Source organism: Caloenas nicobarica, chromosome Z (genome assembly GCF_036013445.1).
Source record: "Caloenas nicobarica isolate bCalNic1 chromosome Z, bCalNic1.hap1, whole genome shotgun sequence".
In the NCBI taxonomy this organism is placed as follows: Eukaryota; Metazoa; Chordata; class Aves; order Columbiformes; family Columbidae; genus Caloenas; species Caloenas nicobarica.
Genome location: NC_088284.1, coordinates 98,927,653 through 98,952,463, shown reverse-complemented (window position 1 = coordinate 98,952,463; position 24,811 = coordinate 98,927,653). Strand labels below are relative to the sequence as shown.

Below are 24,811 nucleotides of genomic sequence, written 5' to 3'. Positions count from 1 at the left end.
GTGTTCATAGCTACAGAGCTGAGATACGGTGTGGTTAAGTGATGTGCCTGTGGCCATGCAGGTGCAGGCAGAGGCAGGGAAAGGAGCTGAAGCCACATGTGCTGAATCTCTTAGACCTGCACCTTAGTGTCAAGAGCATCAGTTAATCCTTCTCCTTCCAGTTTTGAATCATTCTGCAGATGAATTGAACACAGGTAAAAATGCACGTAGGCTTTGGTCTGTATACCTCTGACACATCTGAAGATGCTTGTACTGCACTTACTGTGGCTGATCAGAACATGCTAATTTATGTCTTTACAGGAAAATACTGCTCAGAAGTTTTTTATTTTCTCAAATAAGTGTTAAAAGGCAAGTACTCTCTAATATAGTGATAAAACACAGTGAAGTGTCTTGAAGTGTTTATAGCCCTTGGTGCTCTTCCTAGGTTGCATATTAGTAAATTCTGAGCAGTAAATTATACTATTGCTTAATTTTATCTTACTGTTTTAATTCTTTCTTTGCAAGTTACACAGGCTGGGAGGATGCTTGTTTTCTCACACCATCTCCAAGTGTGGCTATGGGTTGGTCTTTCCAGCCCTCTGTCCTGGAGGTTTGGCTTGAGATCAGCCTTAGGTCATGAATGAAGAAGGATTGATGGTGTTAGTGTCCCTTGTGCATGCTGTTCTTTATCACAGGACCAGGACGGGGTTAGTAGTCTCTGCCTAGGGGAGAAATTGCAGACAGCCACTGAATAGAGTGAGTGGGACCTCTCGGGTAGCCGTGGGGAGAAGCAGGAGACGGCGTAGGCTGGGATGATTGGGTGGCAGGAGGTAGGTTGTGTTCAGAGGGTGGCTTTGAGAGTAACAAGAAAGAGCTGGTAACAGAAAAATAACATAGTAATCTGTGTTATAAAATAACAAACAAACAAACAAAAAACACCTAAACAAACCAACAACAACAAAAAACCAATTCGTTTCCAACTAAGGTCTTTGGATTAGCTTGTTGTTGCTTTTAGTGGGGAGCATTTTGCTGACCAAGCCTATGGTGTATCTCTTCACGATTACATTGGCTGAAGGAAGAGGGTGGTGTGAACTACAGCGCAGGGACAGGACTGAGTATCCAGGGTCAGGAACCTTTCGAGTCAGCTTTGCTGATGGAGTTGTTCATGTAATTACATCCTAAAGTGCTTTGCCGGAGCTAAGCAAGGCAGCCTTGTGAGCATGCTTTTCTTTAGCACTTACAGGGAGTAGCACTGACCCCATTCACTTCTGCAACCCTGCAGTCCAGCTTTTTGTTTTTAAAGGAAATGATGCCATTTACGCAAAATAAATTTTGGTTTTTAAGATTCCCTTCTGAACACGCTTATTTAAAATGAATGTAGCACACTTGACTTTTGCTATCCTTCTGTTCTTGCCTTTGTTTGAAATCCATTGGTTGCATGAGCTCCTGCACGTTATGTTGTCCGAGATGTGTGACTCTGGGAATGCCTTTGGGTTAAGCTTTGGACATGAAATCTTTCCATGGGGATCATCATGCAATGGACAGTCACCTTCAGGTCTGCTACTTGCCTGGCACGTCATAGCAAAGACATTTGTCATAGTGAAGGCTGTAGTGGCCACAGATTTATTGAGCTGTGATGCCTGAGGCACTCTGGGGACCATGGACTCTGCTGCTTGGGAATTAGGGCCAAAGGAGTTGGAAGCAGCATGAAAGATGGTGGAGAAATTTGGAATACAATTACAGTGTGGGGAGAATGAGACAGGCATTGCATCAAGTACTTTATTTCCAGCACTGAACTGTTGGGATGGGATAATAAATGGAGTACATGGATTTTTCCATCCCTGGGTAACGTAACTCGAGCTGCATTTGGAAACAGTCACACTGAACTGAATGCAAGCTGTTGGTCTTGGTGTCATCTGCTCATGCAGTAAGGAACCATAATCCCCTCTGCGGTAGAGATTTCTAAGGTGAATTCTGTGTCTAGCCTTGATAACAAATTCAGGCAAAAAGGTTTCAAAATCAGTGGCTCTGTAACGGATATTTGGTATAAAGCACACCCTGGCCTCTGCCTGTGCGAGAGAGCCCCCTAATAGCAACTCAGCATCGTGGTTACCATGTGCCCTGGGGAACTGAGAAGCTGGGTGGCTTGGGGACTACAAAGGAGAAACCACCAGAGGGCTATTTGCCATCTGAGTTTTGTTGTCTGCAGCACGTGTGAAAAATAGGATTAGCTTCACAGAGTGTGAATTTTCTTTATTACTGCAAAAAGCTTAAGTTTTCTAGCGTTAGACAGCAATAGTTTTCCATGCTGGGGCTAAAATGTCAGCTGTCTCATTTTGGATCTCGGCTCTTCTTACTTCCCAGCCAAAGTGAAGCAGTTGTGTGTTGGTCCCAGTGCTCCTTCCCAGTGGCTTGGCTGGGAGTGATGCTCTCGTGGCTGCTCTGCTTAGAGACCTCTGCTTGAAAAATACTGCCAGCCTGGGAGCAGCCTCCTGCCCCTTTCACTTGCTCTGTTCAAGCCTTGTGTAAGTCGGTAGCTTACTTGAAAGCATTTTATTTTGTTTGCATGTTTGTTTTCTGTTGGGAGCCATCTTCCTGGATGGGATCAGTCCCTTTCCTTCTGAAGCTCCTGGCTGGCAAAGACCTACTGGGCCATCTTGAGGTCATCCCTGGTATTTTCCCTCCAGCATATTCTCACGTGCGTTGTCCAGCAAGTCTCCTCATCCTGAGGAATGGATGTCTGGGTGTGTGTGGGTGTCTCGGGAGGATGCTGCAGCTACAGATTAACTTTTCAAGCTGAATCCATTCCACATTGGAGTCACCTTTCTCTGTGTGTTTGGTCAGGGTGCTGCCCTCAGCCTGGCACCACAGAGATGGTGTTGTGTGCTCAGAGATTGCTCTGGACAAGGTGTTAGGAAAGATGTGAGGCACATGGAGGTGGTACTAGAAGAAAGAGCAGAACAGAGGATTTGGGGGAAGAAGACTGAGGAAGCAGTGCTTTGTGCTGGCAGAGCTGTGTGCAGGCAGGTCATGCTACCCAGAACTTTGTCCTGCCTTGGTCAAAGAATCATAGAACGGTTTGGCTTGGAAGGGACCTTAAAGATGATCTAGTTCCAAGCCCCTGCCATGGACAGGGACACCTTCCACCAGACCAGGTTGCTTAGAGCTCCATCCAACATGGCCTTGAACACTTCCAGGGGTGTGGCATCCACAGCTTCTCCGGGCAGCCTGTTCCAGCACCTCACCATCCTCGTGGTGAATAATTTGTTCATTATATCTAATCTAAATCTACCCTCTTTCAGTTTAAAGCCATTACCCTTTATCCTATTACTACATGCCCTTGTAAAAAGTCCTGCTCCAGCTTTCCTGTAGATCCCTTTTAGGTACTGGAAGGCTGTTATAAGGTCTTCCTGGAGTCTTCTCCAGGCTTAACAACCCCCTAACTCTCTCAGCCTGTATTCATAGGAGAGGTGCTCCAGACCTCTGATCATCTTCTTGGCCCTCCTCTGGACCCTCTCCAACGGGTCCACGTCCTTCTAATGTTGGAGGCCCCAGGGCTGGATGCAGTACTGCAGGTGGGATCTCACGAGAGCAGAGTAAAGGGAGAGAAACATCTCCCTTGACCTGCTGGTCACACTTCTTTTGGTGCAGCCCAGGACACAGTTGGCTTTCTGGGCCACCAGTGCACATTGCCTCGTCATGTTGAGCTCCTCAGCAACTGACACCCCCAAGTCCTTCTCCTCAGGGCTGCTCTCAATCCATTCTCCACCCAGCCTGTATTTGTGCTTGGGATTGCCCTGGCCCACATGCAGGACCTTGCGCTTGACCTTGTTGAACTTCATGAGGTCTGCACGGGCCCACCTCTCAAGCCTGTCAAGGTCCCACTGGATGACATCCCTTTTCTCCAGCATGTTAACTGCACCACACAGCTTGGTGTCGTTGGCAAACTTGCTGATGTTGCACTCAGTCCCACTGTCCATGTCACCAACAAAGATGTTAAACATCTGGTCCCACCAGCTTTGTCTGCCTCTATTTGAGCAGGGCTTGCTCCTTCCCTTTGCCCACCTCTAGGACACCTTTCATTTACCATTTTACCATAGGTGCCTCTGGATCATCTTGAATTTCCCTGCTTCAGTTTTTCCATCTAGCAATGAATGTTGAGCCAGGTCTCACATCTGACCATCAGACCAGCATGCCAGAGGTGCCTGGGCACCAGCCGAGTTCAGCTCGGTGTCCCTGCCTGGAGTCACCCCTGTCCCCTGCAAACCGAGCGGAGGGAGGAGGCTGGTGGGAGGTTGCCAAGACCTCTCCTTGTGCTTGCTGTGCTCCCAGCTCTGAAGGGAACTGTTGCATTTTATGGACCATTTAGCTTCCCAGTGGTGATCCTAATTCTTCACAGCATGTATGTGCCATTTCTTGGTTATTAAAAGGACCCCTGAAAAGGAGCTGCCCTCTGAGTCAGTGCTCTTCCATGCAGTTAATTGCAGACGGCTTTTTCTTAGACTGTGAGGCTTAATATTTCCAAACTCTCTCTGTGCTAAGAGGGTCAATTCATACCCAAGTCTCCCCGTGGCTGCAGGACTGACCCTTGTGCGCCATCAGTAAGCGTGCAGGGAAGGAAGGCTTCTGCCGGGAGTAATTCAAACTTTGAATTGCTCTGGAGGAAGTCCACTTGCCTTCTGTGTAGAGATCAAGAGTGCTTTAAGGGCTGGCTGGCCAGGTGTCTCAGTCTTTCATCTCTATATCCTTATATTGTGTGACACTTCAGGTGCCAAAATAGCTTCCATTCCTTGAGGGCTCAAGCAAGCTCCATGCTTACTGGGAAAGGAGTGATTACCTTGGACTGACAACTCAGTTGAAGTATGGATGGCTGTGGTTGCACAGCAGGTATGAGATGGATGGATGGATGGATGGGAGGTGGTTCAAGGGGAGGTTCTTGTCAAGTCACCATGCTGCGTAGAAAACAGAGACACTAAGCCATTAGGCTGTGTATTTCAGGTGTGAGGAAGCTGCCTAGGTCCCCTGGCATCGCGAAATGCCAAGTGAACTGTTACTGCCACGTGAAGCACAAGAGCGTGTTGGAATTAATGAGACTGGCGCAGGGAGAGCACATGTGGCCCGTCTGGAGGGTTAATGTGTGCCGGGGTGATAGGCTTAGGCAGGGTTTTGTCATCGGGATTGCCGTGCTTGGGAAATGCAGTCTAATGGCAAGACCATGTGAAAAGAAATTGGAGCTTGCAAGGAGAGCACTAAAAGTCATCAATTGCCAAAGTTTTTTTTGCATTTGCTGCAGGCCTGAAGCAAATCACTGGCTTAAGGGGCTCTAAGGACCTGGGTTTTGCACTGGATTTACAGGTAAGGCAAAAGTAGGAGGGGGCTAAGTAATTAATTCCTCTTGCTGTGACCAGGATGGGAGATGATTCTGACTTGCCACTTCTCCTCATAAGTTTCTTCAGAAGCTGGTAAGGACTCTGGTTGTGAAACCTGGAAAGCAAAGAGGATCCCTGGATGCCTGACAATTCCTTTTCTCTGCTGGTTCTTTCTCGCAGGCAGCCTCAGGCTGCCTGTCTCTTTGTTAAGAGAGTGACAGCAATGTGACACTGTGAAAATAATTACTAACAAATCACGGTGGTGACTGCAAACAGCTCGCTGTCTTCAGAGGCATGTCAGGGAGCATTAGAGCAGGGCCGTGGGAGCGGCGGAGCGGCTAGGGGCTCTTTCTCTTTTCTAGGCTGCGGGAAGATCTTTGGAGACCTTTGGCGCCTGCCACCCCCACATCATTCCCTTCTTGTTGGATTTTTCTGTCTTTCCTCCCTTCCCTGCCTTTGCCATCAATAATTAAGCCCATTAATTGCACACTGAGTTCAGGAAAGCTGAGAATAGTTAAGACCACGCTTCTGCCTTCCCTGGATTCAGCAACCAGCTGCAGAGCAACAGAGGGATTTCCGGAGGGGTAGCGTTGGCAGAAGCACATCCACAGTGTGTTTCCTATCTTACAGCCCTGTGTGCTGCCCTGGGCAGTGAAGTTTATTAGCTGTGTGCCCATAGGAATTCATGGGCTACTGGCGCAGATGAAGAGTGGCCTGTGTCCTTGTCCTCAGGAGCCTCCCAGTATCAGTGAACCCAAAAGTAAGTTTGTATTTGTGTAGAGTAAATGTGCAGTTGACTGGCATCCCCAGCGAAAAAATGGGCAGAGGAACAAGAGGCCCTTCCAGGATGCAGTAGGGACAGTGCCGATCAGCGTGACTGAAGCTATAGCTGAAGATGATCCTTCAGAGAACAGTGGACAGGTCATGGGTAAAGAAGGTGGTTGGTACCAAACAAAGGGATGAGGCCACTGTGGCTGTGTTGGAGTAGGGACCCTTCTGCAGAGCTATACAGGCAGAGTCTGAGGGGAAGCTCTCTATAAAGCCTCTCATTATATTGCTATAAAGCTCCCTCCAAAGGGAGGGTCTAGCAGAGGTACTGATAGGAAGCTGGCAAGCAGCTGCTGGCTCAAGTGTCCTTCAGCAGCATTGATAATCAAACCCCTGGGCAACCTTTGAGAGGGGAGCTCACAGCCTCCCCTCCTTGTTCGTGGTGGTATTTCATCCTCCGGTTTGAGCACGGGCTGTGCTGTCTGGCAATGACCTGAGCGGAGCGGTGCCCTGCAAGGGGAAGCAGAGGATGCGGGTGGGAGCCCACTCCCAGGTGCCCACTCCACCAAGCAGCCCTCTTTCCCATTCCCTTACTTACTCAAGTGATTTTCCCGACTGTCACATCCGTAAATAATGTTGCTGGCATATCTAGCTAGACGCAGAGCGGCCACAGAGGGGGAAGGGCTGGTGCTGAGGGTGGCTGTAACAGCCCCTCTCCCCAACTCATACAATATTTATGCAGGGCTGGGAGTTGGCGGCACTGACCTCCGGGTCGTGCTGTTAAACAGCTCCCGCAGCCCCTGCATCCTAATTGCTGCACTTGTCCTTTGCTCTGGAGGATTCGTTGCTCCTTCTCTCTGGCGAATAAATACTAATGGCAGCTTGTGCTTGGAGGCGGGGAGCGGTCTCGTCCCCCCAAGGAAAAGACAAACTTGTTTCCCCTTGTGCAGGTGGAATTTGCAACTACACAGAAATCTGTGCTCAGACTCTGTTACAAGGCGTGCCAGGCTCCCCACTGCTGCCAGCCTGGAGGCTGTGCCGGGAGCCCAGGGAGCTGTTGTACATGTAATTTTGGGTTGTGTATCATCAGAGGGGATGGGGAGGGGGTTTACCACATCCCACTGGCTCCTTACAGGACTTCTTTTCCCCTTAGTGGGGAGAGGGAAGAAGAGGCAATCACAGAAGTCAGTTGACAAAGTAGACCTGGATGATGTGGTGCCAGAGGAGGGCAGAGATGGTTCCAGGAAAGAACAGGGATTCAAACAGTGTCACAAGACAGAACGGTATATTTTCTTGTAGATAAATGATCTGCTTCAGTGGGTGGGAAAAGAGGTGATGCAGAAGGCTGGAGACCCTCTGTGTGGGTGTGGGGCTCCTGTTCCACTTTGCAAGCGGCACAGCTGTGGCTGGAGGTGGAGAGGTTTTTCACTTGGCAGGCAGGGGCTTTCAGCCAATTCTAGTGGTTCAATAAAGCCCAAAAGATAAAGCTGTGTGATTGCTAGAGCTGCCATGGCTTTTCCCCATGCTGTTTTGCTGGGCTCTGTCCTGCTTGGGGCTTCACGTTGGGTGTCTGCCAGTCCAGTGACCCGACTGGCCACCCACGTCCCTTACTTATCCTGCTTTCCTGAGTTGGCAGGTCCCCTTTGTGACTGGAAAAGTGCTGTTTAGACTGGAGACTAATGGCCTTTAAGTGACTTGATTGTATTATGTTAAACGTCTACAGGCTTTACCATTAGGCACTAAGCAGTTTATGACTCATAGCAGTGAAGCCCTTGTCCTGAAGAGTTTATATGCTAAACGGTCTGGACAGGCAAGGCACGGCAGAGCCAAGGTTTCCTCCTGCCTGTCTTACAGCAGGTCTAAGGAAGGACTGGGACCGACATGTCTTATCTCTAGAGCAGTGCCTTGCTCTAGATCTTGCATGCTGTGGTCTTCTGGGGAGAGATACTTCTGCAGTGGGAATTGTACAGTGGGAAGAGAAGCGTGTTTAATTTTAGCTTAGTTTTTGTATGTGTTTTCGTTTTGAGGAGGCTTAGACATGAAGCGTTGTGGGTGCATCCATTGCATCAGGTATATTCCCTCTCTCAGTGTGTAGTTACAGTATTCTGCGGCAGGAGTCTGGATGCTTTCTCTTAAAACAGCTAGTATGCAGAGGACCAGGCAATTACAAAATTAGTGTCTGTATGCAAAACTTCATAAGAGACCATATAGATGGAGAAAGGACACGTTCTGTATAAGCAAGCTCTGCTGCAGCATGAATCACAGAAAAATTTAAATAGAAATCTCTAATCTAGCCCCCTGCTTAAAGCAGAACTAACTTCAAACTTAGATCAGGTTGCTCAGGGTCTTCTCCAGATGAGTCTGAATGTCTCCAGGGAAGGAGATTCCCCCCGCAATGTGTTCCAGTGCTTTATTACCTGCACAGTGAAGAGATTTTCCTAATGACAGATTAGAAGTTCACCAGTCGCAGCCTGTAGTCATGACGAGTGACTTTCACTGAGAACATGCCTGCATGGTAGATGTACACAGTGTCTAATTTTGTACACTCCTATTCATAAGATGCTGTATGATGTCATATTTAGTAAGCAGATGGACTGTCATAGCAATCTCGTCTGTAGAAATCTGGTTTTAAGGGGTTTTTTACAGTGCCAGGTTCCCAAGGCTGGGGGGGAGACCTCAGCCTTGGAGACTTTCCAGTTTCTCTTTCCTTGGGAGCAGTGTCATGCACTTCTGATGTCAAAGGGAGGTCTTCCCAGTCATCCTCCCTGTCTGGAAGGGCTGGTGAGAGAGAGCATTTGCTCTACCCCTCTGCCGGTCTGGAGGACTCAGTATGGATGAGTGCAAAACTTCTGCCTGCTGCACTCCTAACCTCAGCTGAACCATGGAGCCAGCAAGCTCTGGTTTCCTGCATGGTAATTAACTAGTTATTTAAAAATCAAAAGGCTCAGTTCTGATCCTGCTCTCACTAGCTAATTACTAACTCCAGGTAGAGTTACTCCAGATTTACTCCCACATGCATAGCAGCGGAATCAGGCTCAGTAAATAGAGCTATGAATCTTTTTAAGAGAAGCTGTTAAGCAGTAGCACATGGATTTATTGTAGCATCATGTGTGTGCAATTGCTGATGAACATCTTCTGTTGGAGGCTGAATACCTGCTGTGTTACAGCCTTGCTTTTAATGTTGAGATAGCATCTCTGCCAGCATCTAGCTGACGCACAGACATATACCCATAAAAGGGCCAGATCTCGCATGGTGTTAAATGCCTTCATGTTTCATTAAGGTTGATGGCAGTAGAAGGCACACGAGGCTTTGCAGGATGAGCAAATCACGACGAGCCTCTTGCCCTGTGTGCTTTTTGTGGCAGAATTATTTTCCTAGTGTACACATTGATCTGGTTGTAGTCTGGGGTAACAGCCTTTTCCGTTTGCAGGTTGGCTGCTTGGGAAGCATGAGTGTTGAGGTTCTCCCAAATTTCTTAGTACCCAGCAAAAATTTAGAGAAGAGGGATCTGGCTTTTAACATGTGATGCGTGTTCATGCATTTCAGCCAGCGCTGCTGTGAGTCCCAAACGTTAAGCCTTGCATCTTGCCTTTTAAGCTTCCTAGGCAGGAATATGCCTGGTGGAGAGAGAAAGCAGCATTGTCTGGAAAGGGCATCACAGAAAAAGAAAAGGAGGTCTGAAAGTGCCAGGTATTAGCCTCGCTGCTTAGCCTGGGTTTTTTTGGCCTCATTACACTAATCCAATTAAAGATTGATGGAAAAAGATAACACACACTCCAGTGAAGGGGTTTGTGTGGCAACTGCTTTCCTTCCTGGGCAGCTGGAGTGGCCCTGGTTATCTCGTGCATCAGCACACCTCCCCGGGCCCTGCACACCCACTGTGGTGTGTGCTCTTCTCCTGCATCGTGTCTCTCTTATTACTAATGGAGCATGGATGCATTTTAGCTGCTGGTCAGCCCTCATTAATATCCAGAGATGACAGGTTGACATTTGTAAAGAAGACTTGCATTGACCTTCATGTTGTGCATCGGTGCGGTTGCCGTGCGGTGCCCTGTGTTGGATGCTTCTTCTTGCACCGCCTCAGGAATGCATCTGTGTTAGCAAAGGGACAGACTGCTCTGTAAGCCTTTGCTGCTGCCAGGAACGTGGGCAGCGTGGCTGGACGTCTCTGCATCCCTCTGCCCATGCCAAAGACCATTCCGTGTAGAGCCTCCATCCGTCCCAGTGAACAGGACTGGGTGTGTTGGAGTTGCACTGGTGGCTCCTTGTGGAGGTTTTTTATGTGGGTACTGGGACCTTTATGGAAGACAGCTTCATGCTGACAGCAATGTCCTGCCTGCTTCCTTTTCCTGGCTTCTGCCTAGGGATGCAATGGAAGAAAAGGCTGTGCTGCCCAGGTATCCTGAGCGCTGTCAGTCGCCTGTCTCTCCCCCAACCCACCCCATCCCGGCTCAAGGACTGCTGCAGCCCGCTCAGCAGTGACATTTATTAGCAGAGGGGGCTTTGAAAAAAAGGCAGGCTGTTCCTGCAAAGGCTCCTTGCTGTAACTCCATCTCCTCCTCTCGCCAGCCCGTCTGAGGCAATGGCTGCTGGTGTTGAAATTCATTAGTGTTTCCTGACAGCCGATGGAGGTTTGCTCTGTCTGTTCCCTCTCCCCTGCTCTCATGTCCCTGCTTCACGCATGCTGATATTTAAAGCTGATGTGCAGCTCGTAGGCTTGTTGCACTGTGACAAGTTTGGAGGTGGTTGAGAGAACTGAGAGGGTGGAAGGAAGGCAAAGAGGAAGGGAGATGGGACCTGTCTCAGGGCTTCTGTGAGAGCCCAGGGCTTTTCAGACCTTCTCCAAATGTATTGTCTTTCCACACCTATTACTTGTGAATTTTAACGACAGCCATGCTGGGATGATTTGGCCTGCAGTGATGGGGAGCAGAGAGGAACGGCACCATGGGTGTGCTGGGTGAGAGTGGGATGCAGTCCCCCAGCAAGGGTTCATCTGGTAGGAAGCAAGGGCAGGCGGGCTCCTCTGGCCCCCTGGCAGGTCTGTGGGGCTGAGGAAAGTGTGAGTGGGGTGCCAGAGCCTCCTGGCCTGGCGCAGTGGTTTTGGTAGAGCCCAGCCAGGCTTTCTGCCCCTCCGTGGGGTGCTCCTGCAGCCTCAGCGCTTTGGAGCAGAGGCTTGCCCCTTCGTGTCCCCAAGCCACTGAGAAATACTGTTTCAACCAAGTTTGGGTCAACCTAAGGCTGCCTCTTTGGGAGGGTGTGGGTTTACCTAAACTGCTTTAAATTTCTAGCTTGGCTCCAGCTCACGCGAGTTTTGGTGCAGACAGATGTGGCTTTGCTGTCATGGTGCTGCTTCTTTGTTGAAATATTTCAGGTGCCTTAGCACAGGATGTTATTCCCTCATGGGTTTTCTCTGTTAGGAAAGGGCACCCGAGCTTTCCTCTTGGGCTGGCAGACATCCCACCCTACATCAAAACAGAGCAGCAGCTCTGCTCCACATGATCCAGAGCCACGTCTTGACCAGCCTTGCTTTGAACTAGGGTGCAAGGCTGAGGTGGTTTGACAGCTCCTCTCTTTGGCTATCACCTTGTTGCTGTTGTGTGCTGCAGCATCCAAGCAGCTTCCTTCAGGCTTTCCAGCCCTCCTCCAGCAAGGGCTTTCCAGGGCAGGAGCCTGCCTGCCCACTCATTTGCAGCCTCGTGCAGTGGGGTTGGCCAGGACACAATTAAAACGTTCTGCATCTCTTACAACTCAAGGTCTCCAGGGCTGAGACCAGGTCTATAAAAAACAAGATTTAATGTCCCTTTATCTTTCCCATTGAGGGGCTTGTTCTTTTAACTGGCTCAATATCAATACACCCAGTGTGTAGAAAGTGGCCCAATTTCTTTGTCTTCTGACATCCTGAACCCAGAAGCAGATGGACATTAACCAGCTTTGATTAGTTGGGAGAATCAAGCATTAATTTTTTATATGCCAGGACCACCTGAGTGACAGAAATCAATTACGGCTGCCCCTCCCCCTTCCATATTAATGTGGTGGCTCCGAGCAGAGACGGAGGAACCTGTTGAAATGAGAAACCCCTATTTCTTAGTTTGACCCCCTAGATAATTAGGGTTAAATTGATATGCTATCGCACTGGTGACACATTTTATCTGCCTGTGTTTGTACAAGAGGATACAATAGTGGAGGAAGGACCAATTTGTGCCCTGCTCTAGCTAACCAGACTGAGATAAAAGGTGTCACTAGTACGATAACATTCTTGCCTCATGCTCTTTTATTGTTGCTCAATTTGCCTTTTTTTTTTTTTAATCCTGTTCTTTTTCTTTCAATACCCTTGGTCATATTTTAACTCCATGCCATCGCATAATGACGCCCTGCTAAATGCGTGTGGAGATAGGCAACTCTGGCTGACAGCCTTCCCTGATAACCGAATTCCAGCCCATCCATCACTAGGCTGCTCTCCTTAACTTAAGGAAAGTGATAACTAAAGCAAGGCCGTTTATCACTGCCGAGCTGTGCGCTTCTTGCCGCCTTGGAGAGAGACTGCTTCAATGGGAGAAATGCAGCCATGTCACCTCATCTCCCATTTGCATCGCCTTCATCTCCAGGCCCCATTTACCTTGCGGAGTGGAGGAGCTGGGCCGGATGGAAATCAGAGCCTGGGGTGATGAAGCTCTCTGAAAATGGTGCAGAGCTGCCACCGCTGACCACAGTCCAAGGAGGACCTGGACTTGCTTGACCGTCAGAGGAGAGTGTGCTGCCTGCCATCACTTGCTCTTCTGTGCCAAGGGGACCTGTGTTTTGGGAGTGGGTCGAGTTTGTGCGCTCACATCCCTGCTGCTGGAAGGACAGACTTTACCAGAGCTGCATTGGAGGCTGGAAGATCCCACGGCCATTTTCAAGTTTGTCAAGTGTGGTCACACCTGAAGCTGTGGTGTTTGGCTGAGGAGGTGGTTTTGACAGCCTGCAAGGATTGAGAGCTTCAGTGTTTGGGGAGGCAGCGAGACCTTGTTCAAAAGCTGGAAGGATCATGGGATGTTGAATACAGTGAAATGCACCATCATTTCTTTTCTCCCTCACCTGAGGGAGGGCTGAATCCCAAGCTCTTTCCTCAAACAAAGCTGCCCCAGTGCTCAAGGTTGAATTTTGTGAGAGCAAGGGAGCCATACTGAGCATAAGAATGTGTTTACCAAATGAGCTGCTCAAATGAATGGTGACCCTGGTAAATGGAGATGCTTCCTTACAGGCTCTGGCACTTCTGTTCCCCAGGAAAGCTGCAGGTGTGCCTTGTTCACCCCAACCTGGAGAAGGTGCTGGAGGAAGTCCTGCCTGGTCACCAGGTTGAGGAGTGGGGGACCACTGCAGGTGACAAGCTTGGAGCTGGGGAAAAGACAACGCTAGGGGTGTTTTCCTTCCCATAGCTACCTGGGAACCTGGTTTCTGTGCAGTGAGAGCCCCTGGTTCCCTGTGCTGGGAGCGCTGCAAGCCCAGACTGGACCAGACCCATAGGACAGTCCTTCAGTAGAGGGAAGGATGTTGGATGGCTGTATCCTGCTGGCCTGGAGCCACCAGACATGCATCTTCCAGCTCCGGGAGCAGACTGATGCTTTGGTCCATGCTGCTGACAGCCTATTCACGTTGCAGCATGAGCATAGGTCTTCTAGTGTTTGAAGAACTTGGTGAAGTCTCTCTGGTGCTAACATGAAATGAGGGGAGCAGAAGCACAGAGGGGGAGGGGGAATGTCCTTAGGTCACACGGCTTCACAGGCAGCTTCTGGGGTTGTTACTTGTGTGCAAAAATGGGTCATTTATTTAGTTGACATATTTATTTGGAGCATTTATTTTCCCCAATTAAAGATGCACTGTCCAGCGCCCAGGGCACACTGCTATCAGTCTCGAAGTGGAAGAAGAACCAGACTGTCCAGTTTGCTGGACCTTTTGGTCCCACAGGGATGGAAATGCTTTAGATGTCATTCATTGCACTGGGTGGTTAGCTGTCAATTCCCGTGGCTAACAACAATGATGTTGCATTCGCTTCTCCTGGGCCCTATCCAAATGTTAGGTGAGGTGGTAATTATTCTAACTGGAGCGAGGCTGAGATCTGTATTAATGAAAACCTCTTGGGCTGGGAGAAGAAACCCAGCTTTTAGTAACATGCCTTTTGCAAACTGCTGTCATCATCCTTTCTAGCCAAATGTGAGCAGCCAAAGAGAGGTTGAGCTGATTGCATGTCTGTATCAGACTGATCATTTCGTTTAGATGGTTCCTTTTATTGTGATCTTTTTTGATTCGGGCACCAGCAGAAAGCAGTTTTTCTGGAGAAAGAGCTTTCTTAGCATGCTGGTTGGGGTTGGTGGGGTCTGTTTAACTACGGGATGTCATGGACATATGTGTAATGGCTGTAAAATGCATGGACTAGGCTGCTATTTATGTGACGGCTGTGCAATTGCGAGGAGTGACTCCAGGTGCTTCATTTTGGCGCGATGGCGCTCGCATCAGATGAGCCGTGCCCAGAGATGAGACCGTGCTGTCAAGTCACATTGCTTACCCTGCAAATCGCCGCAGCCCTGCTGCTTGCAAGCTTGTGCTTTTGACAGGCTTCCTACTTTCAAAGAGATTCCTCTGGACCCCCTTATTCAAATGTATTTGTATGATTTAAATTATTGTTCCTAAATCTTTTCAGGACCAGGCATTTGGTTTTGGCACAGAGAGTCTCTTCCTTTCTCAGCCTAAGCAGGGCTCACAAATCTGCTTGTAGGTCTGAAGAGATGCTACCCTGTTCACCAGAGGGTTTGGAGCTGGGCTGAGCACTCCACTACTGCATGGGGTGCTGATAGCGCACCCCAGCTCAAGACAATGTACCTGGCTTGCATCCACATCTGACCAGAGTTTATTCCTGAATTTCAGCCCTGAGTCTGAAGTCCAGTCTGGATTATTCACTCTTTCTTGTATGGAGAGTGGGAGAAGACATTGCCCTGGACATGGTCTGTGTTGGGATGTTTGAGCAGCTGATGCTGGCACTCGCAGGTCTTCCCTCCTCCCCTACAACTTCCCCCGACAGCCCCCAAGGGCCTGAGGAAGTTGTGAGATTTGCCACCCCCCTCCATTCGCAAAAGCCGATTTCTGGAGTTGTGGCTTTTAACATGCACAAATAGCTCTAATTTAGTCATTTATTTAGTTGACATATTTATTTGGGATGTTCCTTTGCTTCAGTTAAAGATCCTGTGACCAGTGCCCCAGGCGTGCTCAGCAGGACGTGAATGAACGAGATCCATCAATTACTCTTGATCAGATCAAACCGGCTGGGAAAAACTCACATAACTCACCTCCCTGTGCAGGCTCGGCTGGAGCTACACGGCTTCGCGACTCAGCCTTCCCCTTCTGCTGATAGAGAGGAGCACATCGCAGCTCCCCTGCCAAGACACTGGGCCGGCACAGCGTGGGAGAAACAGCTTTCCAAATGCTGGGGTCCTGCTATCCCTTCATGCAATCCACCTCCCTTCCTGGTGTGGTTTTGTTTTGTGAACCCTGTTCCAGCGGCTCGCTGTGGGCAGGGAGAGGTTAAATACCCTGCTCGCAGCTCTGGCTGCCTGTGCTCAAACCCAGGATGAGGCAGCGTGCAGCACCTTGCGTCTTCAGATTTGTGACTGCTCTCTTCTTCCAAGCATCTGCTTGGAAAGCAGCCTCTCCTTTCTTAGCCCTCAAACGTTGGTCCTGCAGCACTACAACCCCCAAAAATTAGTGCATCGGTGCTTCCTTCCCTCCCTCATGTCTCACTTGGCGTTTTAACCATGAAGGCCACGCGGAAAAGCACCAGGGCATGACAAGTGAATTGTCAGTCCTTCTGTCTGCCCTGTAAGATGCTGGCTGAGCAGGATGGTTTTGCAGGGGTTTGTGATGAGTTCATTTAGCCAAGGACAGCCTGGATGCTCCCATCACATTTGTGTGTGTTAGGCACTGTGGAGAAGAGCTGTGTGCTGCACTTACACAGAGCTCCTGTTCCAAATGTTCAGCCTGAAAGGGGTTGGCAGCCTGAATGTGGCTGGATGTATATAAGTCTTCAGCTAAGCTCTGCTCTTCTGAGATTTTTTTTTTTTTTTGCCAAGAGCTACAGTCTTTCTGATGTGCAGCATGTTACAGCAGACTTGAGGGTCTCTTCCATCTCAGAACGAAATGCACTTAAGAAAACAGAGTTTGTGTTGTCAGGACACTGATTGAATCAAACCTGCTCTCTCTTCTCTCTTACAGGTTACCAGGACAATGCCAGTACTTAGGGTTGCCGGTTGCTGATTACTTCAAACAGTGGATTAATCTGAAAAAGGTACTTTTCTGCAAACTGCCATGGTCCCCGTCTCCCTCTTTACCCCTCCCTTGTCCTCTCCTTTCCTCTTTAAGGAGGTGTCTAATAACTACTGCTGTTTTGCATTGAAATGAGTTATTTTCTCAGAAGCTGGGCTGCGCGAGTCCTCCTGCTCCCTATTGTATCTCCTCTAATAGAGTCTTACTGTACTTGATGGGATGTGTTCTGCAGCTGGGGAGAATCCCATTGTGGCAGGCACAGTGCAGTGTCTCTGCATGATAGTGGGACACTGTGAGGCCCCTCTTCAGCAAAGGTTGTGTTGACCCCAGTGTTGCTGACTCTGTTTTGTTTTACAGCCATGTAAGGCTTCTAGGAGCTTGATTCCCTTCAGATCAATTTCTGGTTGATAAATGTGGAAATATTCCAGTATAAAAATCAGCATTTCCCTTTGTGTTGTGAGGAAGGGGAGATGTCTCAACAGCATGTCCACCTAAGAGACCGGTGGTCACTTTGCGGAACAAAATGTCTTGGACTTGACTATCTGGCACCTGGTGTTGCTTCACAGCTTCTCTGGCTGGTTACAGACCCTGCTGTGCATCCACAGGGTCTCCTGGCACAGAAAAATGTGGTGATGCCATAAGCCACAAATCAAAGTGGGAAGAAAAGAACAAGTGTGATTACAAGCAGTAGAAAGGTGAGGGGCGAGACTGGGGTCTGTGCACATGAGAAACTGGGGTGGCCCTCCTGGTTAAACCTTTGGATGAGTAAGATTCCCTTCCCCCAACCAATTTAATGTTGTATTTGGATTTCTGTACCTTTTCCTGATAATTAGGGGTCTCAGTAAGTGGAATTCGCTTGTAAGCAGCTCGTTGTACTTGTGGGCTTTTCTTTTGTTCTTTTATTTATTGTTTTAAATGGAAGAATGAGTGACAGGCTGAGCAGCCGCAGAAGGACAATTTGCATGATCCGTTCCGTCAAATAGGGTAGAACATGAACTTAACAAGGGATGCTGGCAGCACATTCCCGGCTGAACTTGTCAAAGGGTCTTGTATTTCCCTGCTGTCAGAGCAAATCTTTTGGCTGATTGCTGGTCCTTGGTAAATGAAATCTGAAAGCACATTGGGGCATTCTGCAGTTCAGTGACCATTAATGATCGCCGTTTGAAGTTCACTAAACTTCCGGTGAATGGATAGCAGCTACATAACCAGCAGGTTGATGGCTGCAGAATAATAATATTTAAAAAAAAAATCCCTGTGTTCCATGATGTTTGCTAAGAAGTAGGTTGATCCAGCTGTGCTCCTCTGGTCCTCAGGATGAATGACTTATGGCTTTTTCCCATAGTTCGAGCCTCCTGAAATTAGCATGTTAGGAGCTGGGATTCATCATAACCTGGACATCCAGGCAAGTGGCCGTTCTTCAAGGTGGGCATTCGTGTATTGGGCTTCAGCAAATACCGTGATACAAAGTTGAGGGCTGGTGAGAATCCGTGGAGCACCAAGCACAGAGCTGAAGGCGGGAGGAGGAGGAGGGAAGCTGTTGCAGTGGAGTGTTCCCCTGCCCAGCTCTCTGAAGGAGTCAGAGTCTGAGCATGTGGGAGGGGGGCACACGGGTTGGGGTTGTCCTCTTCTACAGGTGTTACTCAGAAAGTAAGGCTCTGATCTCCCTCAGATCACATGGGGAGAGGATGTGTGGGAGAAATGTTCACCTTCTTCCAACCCCTCTAATCCCTTAAAAATCTGCAGTTTTTCTGACTCTTTAATATCTGATGCCCTGTGGCATGCAGGGTGGCTACAGGGTCTCTGTGTCCCTCTGGGAAGTGACCCAGGTTGAAGAGGAGAGCAGGGACCTCTCCTGTCCTGTGGCTGCAGAGCTGCCTCCCCTGGGGCTTGCTCTTACCCCAGGGTGAAGACCTTTCCATGCCACTCACTGCCTCACTCTCTGGTGGTTCTTGTGTGGGAACTGCCCGCGTGTTTTCACGAGAGATGATTTGCAGCCTAAATAATTCTGGCCAAGCAGCTGGACCCAGTGAGACCTCAGTCTTTTTTGAGTGAGCTCCCAGTGTGGGACAAATCAGGATGGACAAATGTCTAGCCCCCCTGCTCTTCCCTGCATAGCCCAGATGGCCCCTTTTCCCCTCACTCTGGCACGTTCCTGACTTAAAAGTATGTCCTAGGCTGAATCTGCCTCTGACCTCATCCATGAAGTGAAGGTGTTGGGGGTGGTGGTGTGAAACTACTAAATTTCTTGGTCATGGATAATGCAGAGACTTGGATGTTTCAGATGTCGAGAAAACAGTTCATGTGAGTTTAAATGGCACGTGTGACTGAGAGCAGTTTCCTCCAGGATGGCCCTCACCTGGGTCCCTGCTTGTGAGCAGTGATACCGAGAGGACCCTACGGAGTGAGGGAACTGCTGCTGCAAATACAGGGGCGAGGTTACATACGGAAAGATGGGTAAATGCAGCAGATGTGTTTGTGTACTTGTGGTTAGTGCAGTAGCAGCAAAATATCTTCCAGATTCCGTCTGCCCATGCACACACGGCTTCAGCTCCTCTTTGTTTTGGATCATCTGAAGAAGCAATCCTTGTCAGTGCTCCCTCTGCCAAGGTGCAGGATGCTCCAAAGCTCAGCAGTCCCTCTTCCTGAGGTGGTGAGACGGTCTTTCCCAGGGTTCCTTCTCCGGTAAACGCCTTCCCTTGTCACTTCTGTGCTGCAGCAGCAGTTGAGGTGAGCACCCTGTGCCTCCAGGCCTCTTTCAGAGTATCCAAGACTTGCCTCTCGGACAAGCTGAAGGGCGAAATCAGCCCCATGCTAGCTGCCGGGCTTGTGTTGCCTCAGGGAATGTTTCTGGATTGATCTGGCTGTGCAGGTGGTGGTGAGCTCCACACCTGACTGCTGCGATGGTGGCCACAGGGTTCTGGGATCTGTGAAAAAGCCTTCTGTGGAGGACAAAAGGAGAAAAGCTGCCTGTGCACTTGACCGCGTTTGCTGAAGTTTTACCTTGCCCTATGCCTCTCCAGCCTGCTAATGCATCCCTTCCGTCAAGCCTGATCGGTGTTTGCTGACATTTTTAATGTCACTGAGCGATCTTGTATCTCTAGTGAACTGTCAGCATAGAGCTGACTTGGGGCAGAGAGTTTATCATGTTCTTCACTTTGATTAGCTCAGCCTTGTGGGAGGGGAGCAGAAAGCAGAGGAGGCTTTCTTTGAATGCTGCAACATTTCAGATATCCCCCTAAACCATCTCAATAGCGAGCCACCATCCCATCTGCCAGTTCTCCTTGTGTACCTGTCACGTCAATCCGCAGAGGCCCCACGGGTTAGCACTGAGGTGCAGAACCTGAGCTGCATCGTTGGAGCTGGATGCACAGGATGGAAATAGCAGAGAGTGCTTCATGCCAGGAGAGAGAGGGGCACCAGTGGAGTAATACATGCAGCATGCAGAAGGCTGTAGGTCAAGATTTATGTGAAAAGGGAAACTGCTGCAGCTAACAAGCTACAGCCAAGCTGCTGCCCCAAGAGTATCCTCAGGTAGCCTGGATAAATGCATTAACACTTATTTTAACACAAGGATCAGTTCTTGTTTGAGCTCCTTTTGCTCTTTCAGGGACCTCTGTGGTTTATTGTTTCAGGTCCCATGTGAGTTAGTGGCATGGTTGGTCCCGTGGGGATGGAGCCAGCGCTGTGTCAGGCTGAGGACACGGTACCTGCCATCGCAGGGTGGCCGGGAGCCGGGGAATGGGAAACCTGGTGGGCAGCAGGGAGCACGTCACGGAGGGAGAGTGGTTTGGTGGAGGGAGGAGATAGAAGGGGGTTATGCTAGATTTTCTTACAATTAGCTTGGGCAAGAAAAACATTAGAAGGATGATCAGGGTGTCAGAATAGCCAGACCAAAGGTCTAACCCAGATCACCCAAGTGCCAGAGGTTGGTAGCTGATGCTTGCAGGTGTAACAAGGAGGACATGGTTCGAGTCAGCTTTTTCTGGTTCCCAGCAATTGTCCCTTGAAGGATTGAGAGCTGGCAGCTGCCTCCAGACAGCTGCGTCTAGTACCCACTGTTTTTACCACATATTTCTACCAGAAACTTGCACATCCTTTTCTGAGTCTGCTTATGCTTTCAGTTTCTACAGCATGCTACGGCAATGAGTTTTGCTATTTAATTATGCATTGATTATACTCTGTTTACTCATATGTTGTGTGAAGATGCAGGTCCTTTTGTTTTTTTTAAAGCTACTATCGGATAATTTTCTTGGGACTAGGTCTTGCATTGCATGAAAGTGCAAATAAGTGTTTCCAGCTCTTCTCCCTTGTGTTATTTTTGACTTGAGGCCTCTGTCATACTCTCTCTTAATTGTGTCTCTTCCAGCACAGCATAACTTGTCGAAGGGCTGGCACAAAGGCACTGGTGGGCTTTGTGGCTCTAGAATTGGGTTGTGGAAGCTATTTTTAATACGGTATACACTATCCTGATCTTCCATTTTTTCTCTGGATGTTATGCAATTAAAAGATGAGTGTTTTATGTATCCCCTAAGGGTTCGTTTTATTCCTTGTTTTTCAATTTTTTTTTTAAAGGCTATCTTCATACCCATCACATAGCGGCCCCTTTCTCAGGACAGCTCTCCTGGCATGATTGACCATCTTTGATTTCTTTTGATGTCTTTAGATAGAGTGCTTGCTTTAGAAGTGACAGAAAACTGGTCCTAGTTTGGCATCGACCTGAAGTCCAGGAGAGTTTTTGTGAAAGGCAAGGGTTCAATGATGTGTGTGGAGGAATGCAACTTTCCTTCTCTGGGCATCACGAGCTGGAGCTGACAGAGCCTTGGGGAGCCCAGTGTGGCCATGCTGGGGGTGCTGTGGCTGAGTGCAGAGCTGGACTTTGCCAGGCCCAGCCTTTATTGATCTGTAGATACTGGTAGTTGGAAAAAAACCGTTAATACACATGCACAAATGTTTTAAGGTCACCTACTCACATTGTGAAATCTGACAGAGGAAGCATGTAATAGGATGTTTTTGTTAATATTTGGCAACTAGAAATAAACACATCTTAAACAAACAAAGATTTGCTAACAGCTTTTTGTCTTTCCTCTGCATTAGCAATTCCTTCTGCCTTTGGGGTGGGAGGAGGAGCTCTGAGCGCTTCTCAGACACTTGGTGTTCAAGTGTCTTGGGTGCTTAGGATGAAGAACGTTGAAGTGGTGCGACTGAGAAATGGCTTATTTTTTGGCCCATATGCCTGGAAGTTGCTTTCATGAGGTCTTACTTCTTGAGGACTTACTGTGATTGTTATCTATTGCCTGTTTATTGAGTTACTGGCTATAAGGAATGTAAAATGCCCGGTAAGGTTAGGAATGACAGAGGAGGACTGCTCAGGCAGACTGCTTCATGGCCAAAAGCATCAAGCACATGAAGAGATGTTGGCACTCAACTGGGAAGAGCTGCTCATATACCCACGGTGCTCAGTGCTTTGCTGGTTTGCAGCATGGGTGGGTGCTCTGAGACCCTGTCACTCCTTCCTTCTGGGCTTTCTGGGGCTCCTCACCCTGGCTGCGGAGCTCTTGGCTTTGGAAAGTCTCTCTCAGAAGGCAGGAATGGGAGAGGCTGTGAAAGGAAACACAGGGAGCAGCACGACTCCAGGGTTAACGGGAGTAAGAGTGTCTTTTCCATGGGGATTAGCAAACAAAAGTGTCTATGCAATGGCATCGATTCATAGTTGGAAGGAATTGCTTATAACAGCAAAATCGACTGTGTTTAATAAATACTTTGCTCTGTGTTTACAGAAAGGCAGAGGATGCCCTATGGCTGAGGGAGAGGTTTGCTGTTACAACACAATTTTCTGATAAAGTTAAGTGGTGGGTTTTGGTTGGCATTTGGCATAGCTGGTTTACAGGAGTTTTAAAAGAGCTGATGTGAAGCCCTGGACTGTTAACAAGTCTTTGAACATGGGGCAAGTTCTAGAGGACTGGAAGAAAGCTAATGTTGTACCAGTAATTTAGAAGGGCAAATGGGATGACCGATGAAGTAATTATAGCCCTATCAGCTTGACATTAATTCTGGGCAAAGTAATGAAAAGCCAGATATCATAGTTGATTAATAAAGAATGAAAAGAGGGTAATATAATGCCAATCAATGTGGATTTATGGAAACTAGATCTTTTTCAAACTAACTTGATATTTTTTTTATGAGACTACATGTTTGGTTGATAAAGGTAACCATGTCAATGTAATATACTTCTGGAAGGCATTTGACTTGGTACCTTATGACATTTTGATTAAGAAACAAGAGTGATACAAAATCAACATGGCACACATTACATTGATTAAGAACGAGCAAACTGACAGCTCCTAGCATTTAATTGTAAATGGATAATCATCATGGAGTGCATGTCTTCATAGTGGGGTCCCACAGGGATCTATTTCTCAGACCTCTTGTATTTAACACTTTTATCAGTGCCCTGAAAGAAAACATAAAAATAATTTTTTATAAATTGTGCTGATACTGCATCCAGGAGGTGGATTTGTAAATTGGCGATGGTGAGTAGGAGCAGAGGGGCTGGATCATCTCTTTCCTTGGGACTAGCTTGGCTGGTATGGGATGCTGGATCCCATCTCTGCATCAGAAAGGATTCTGGAAACACAAAGGCTGGATGAGAACTGCAGGACCCATGGGAACACTTGCCATGCGGTGAAGAGCCTGCAAGCCACTTAGAGTACCAGAGAGAAGGGTAAGGGAGGCTTGGATGTAGTCCTCAAGTACCTAAAGGGAGATCCAAAATGTGGCAAGAGGTTTTTTCAGCTTAGCAGGCAAAAGCATAAGCAGTTCCAGTGCCTGGAAGCCGAAGCAAGGTAGTTCAGGTGCAGATTTTTACAGTGGGGGTAATTAACCATTAGAACAACTTACCGAGGGCTACGGTGGATTCTCCAGCTCAGGAGGGAAGGTTTTTTTTCCTAAAAAGATCAGCTCTGCTTCAAACAGGAATTAATTTGGGGCAGCCTCATGGCCTGTGCAGGTCAGGCCAACCGATCGCAGCGGTTTCTTTCTTCTGCTGTGATAATCTTCAGCTCTTCGTCTCAGCATAGCTCTGGCTGCTCTGTTCTCTTGCGGTGAGAGCACCCGCGAAGGTTCCTGGCCTGGGGGAGCGCGGGTGGCACAAACGCCGGGAGGCTGGGGACGGAGGGGATGGGGTCCCGGGGAGTGTGGCACTGCTGGTGCGGGCAGGGAGCCCTCCTGCTCCGGGGGCTGGAGCGCGGCAGCCGTCCACGACTTCTCCTTTAAATCTGTCGTGCAGCTGTCTGAACTCTGAAATTTCTTTCACTCTCTCCCTCGCCTTGTTAACATGTGTTGCCTTTGGGGTAATCAGGGAAAAAATATTATGTCCTTTTACAATTACCGGGTTTTGGAATATTAAAATGTCTCTCTGCATCGGCAGTGTTATTTTGATTGGTATTCTAACCTTTGACTAGCCCATAAAGCGAGCCGCTCTTCAAGCCAATATTGCAGGACTGAAATTTAATTCCGAAATGATTCCAGATAATAGGGAGACAGATAATATATGCATGAAGGATATTATGTTTGGACTAAATGCAGCAGGGCCAGGGCTTGGGAGTTGAATAATAGCCCAGAGTGAGTTATAATCTGTGGGACAGAAATACCTTACTGTCAGGGCCAGGAGAGGAACTCTTAAATCAAAGGGAGGAAGACAAGGAGACAGTCGAGGATAGTCATCTCAAAGGGAAAGGGCATCCAGGAGAGGCCTTAGAGGAGCAGCCCTCCCTGTCCCGATGCAGAAGAACCTGTCCTCCCTTTCTTATCTAACAAGGAATGCTGAGTAAAAACACATTTACAAGGAAAACCGACATACAGGGGGATTGTGCTGGGAAGGGAGGGTGAGATTCTGCAAGTTCTCGGCAGTCTTTTCCCTTTCCTCTTCCTGGACTCATCAGAAGGTGATAGAGGATGGGTTGATGCATCAGACTTCTTTGCCTCAGTTTCTCTAGAACTTATAGCCAGATGGACCAAGGGGTTGTTGATGTAGTAGATTTCCAATATGTGCCAAGGTAGGATGCTCATGTAATGCAGAGTAACCATTGGGGTTGGTTTGGGCATCCACTTTCTCTTAAAACAAAGGAAGCCTTTTAAATACTGGAGGCTTTAAGAAGCAACACCCCCCTCTGGGCTCCCTGCCCCAGGGAAGAAAACTTGGGCTTTTTGCCATTTGCTCCTCTGCAAGTGGCATTTTGTGCTTTGCCGGCAACTTCCAAGCGTGGTGGAGCAGTCAGCAGGGTACTTTTTGCTCTCCAGTAGCTCAGCCCTATAACTTTAACCTGCTGGGCAAAGTGTTGGGAGTTTTTCTGTAGTTAGACTGGGCAGAGCATTGTGGAGCGCTCTGCTGCAAGCTGTC

General features: G+C 48.5%; 1 protein-coding gene across 1 annotated transcript in view; it reads left to right on the top strand.

The window, feature by feature from the left end:
* Positions 1 to 24,811, top strand: part of ERI3 (ERI1 exoribonuclease family member 3) — a 131,851-nt gene that overhangs the window by 36,722 nt on the left and 70,318 nt on the right. The window contains exon 6 of the mRNA XM_065656150.1: positions 16,363 to 16,435. Within this exon, the coding sequence (XP_065512222.1) occupies positions 16,363 to 16,435 (73 nt within the window). The remainder of the gene's footprint in view (positions 1 to 16,362; positions 16,436 to 24,811) is intronic.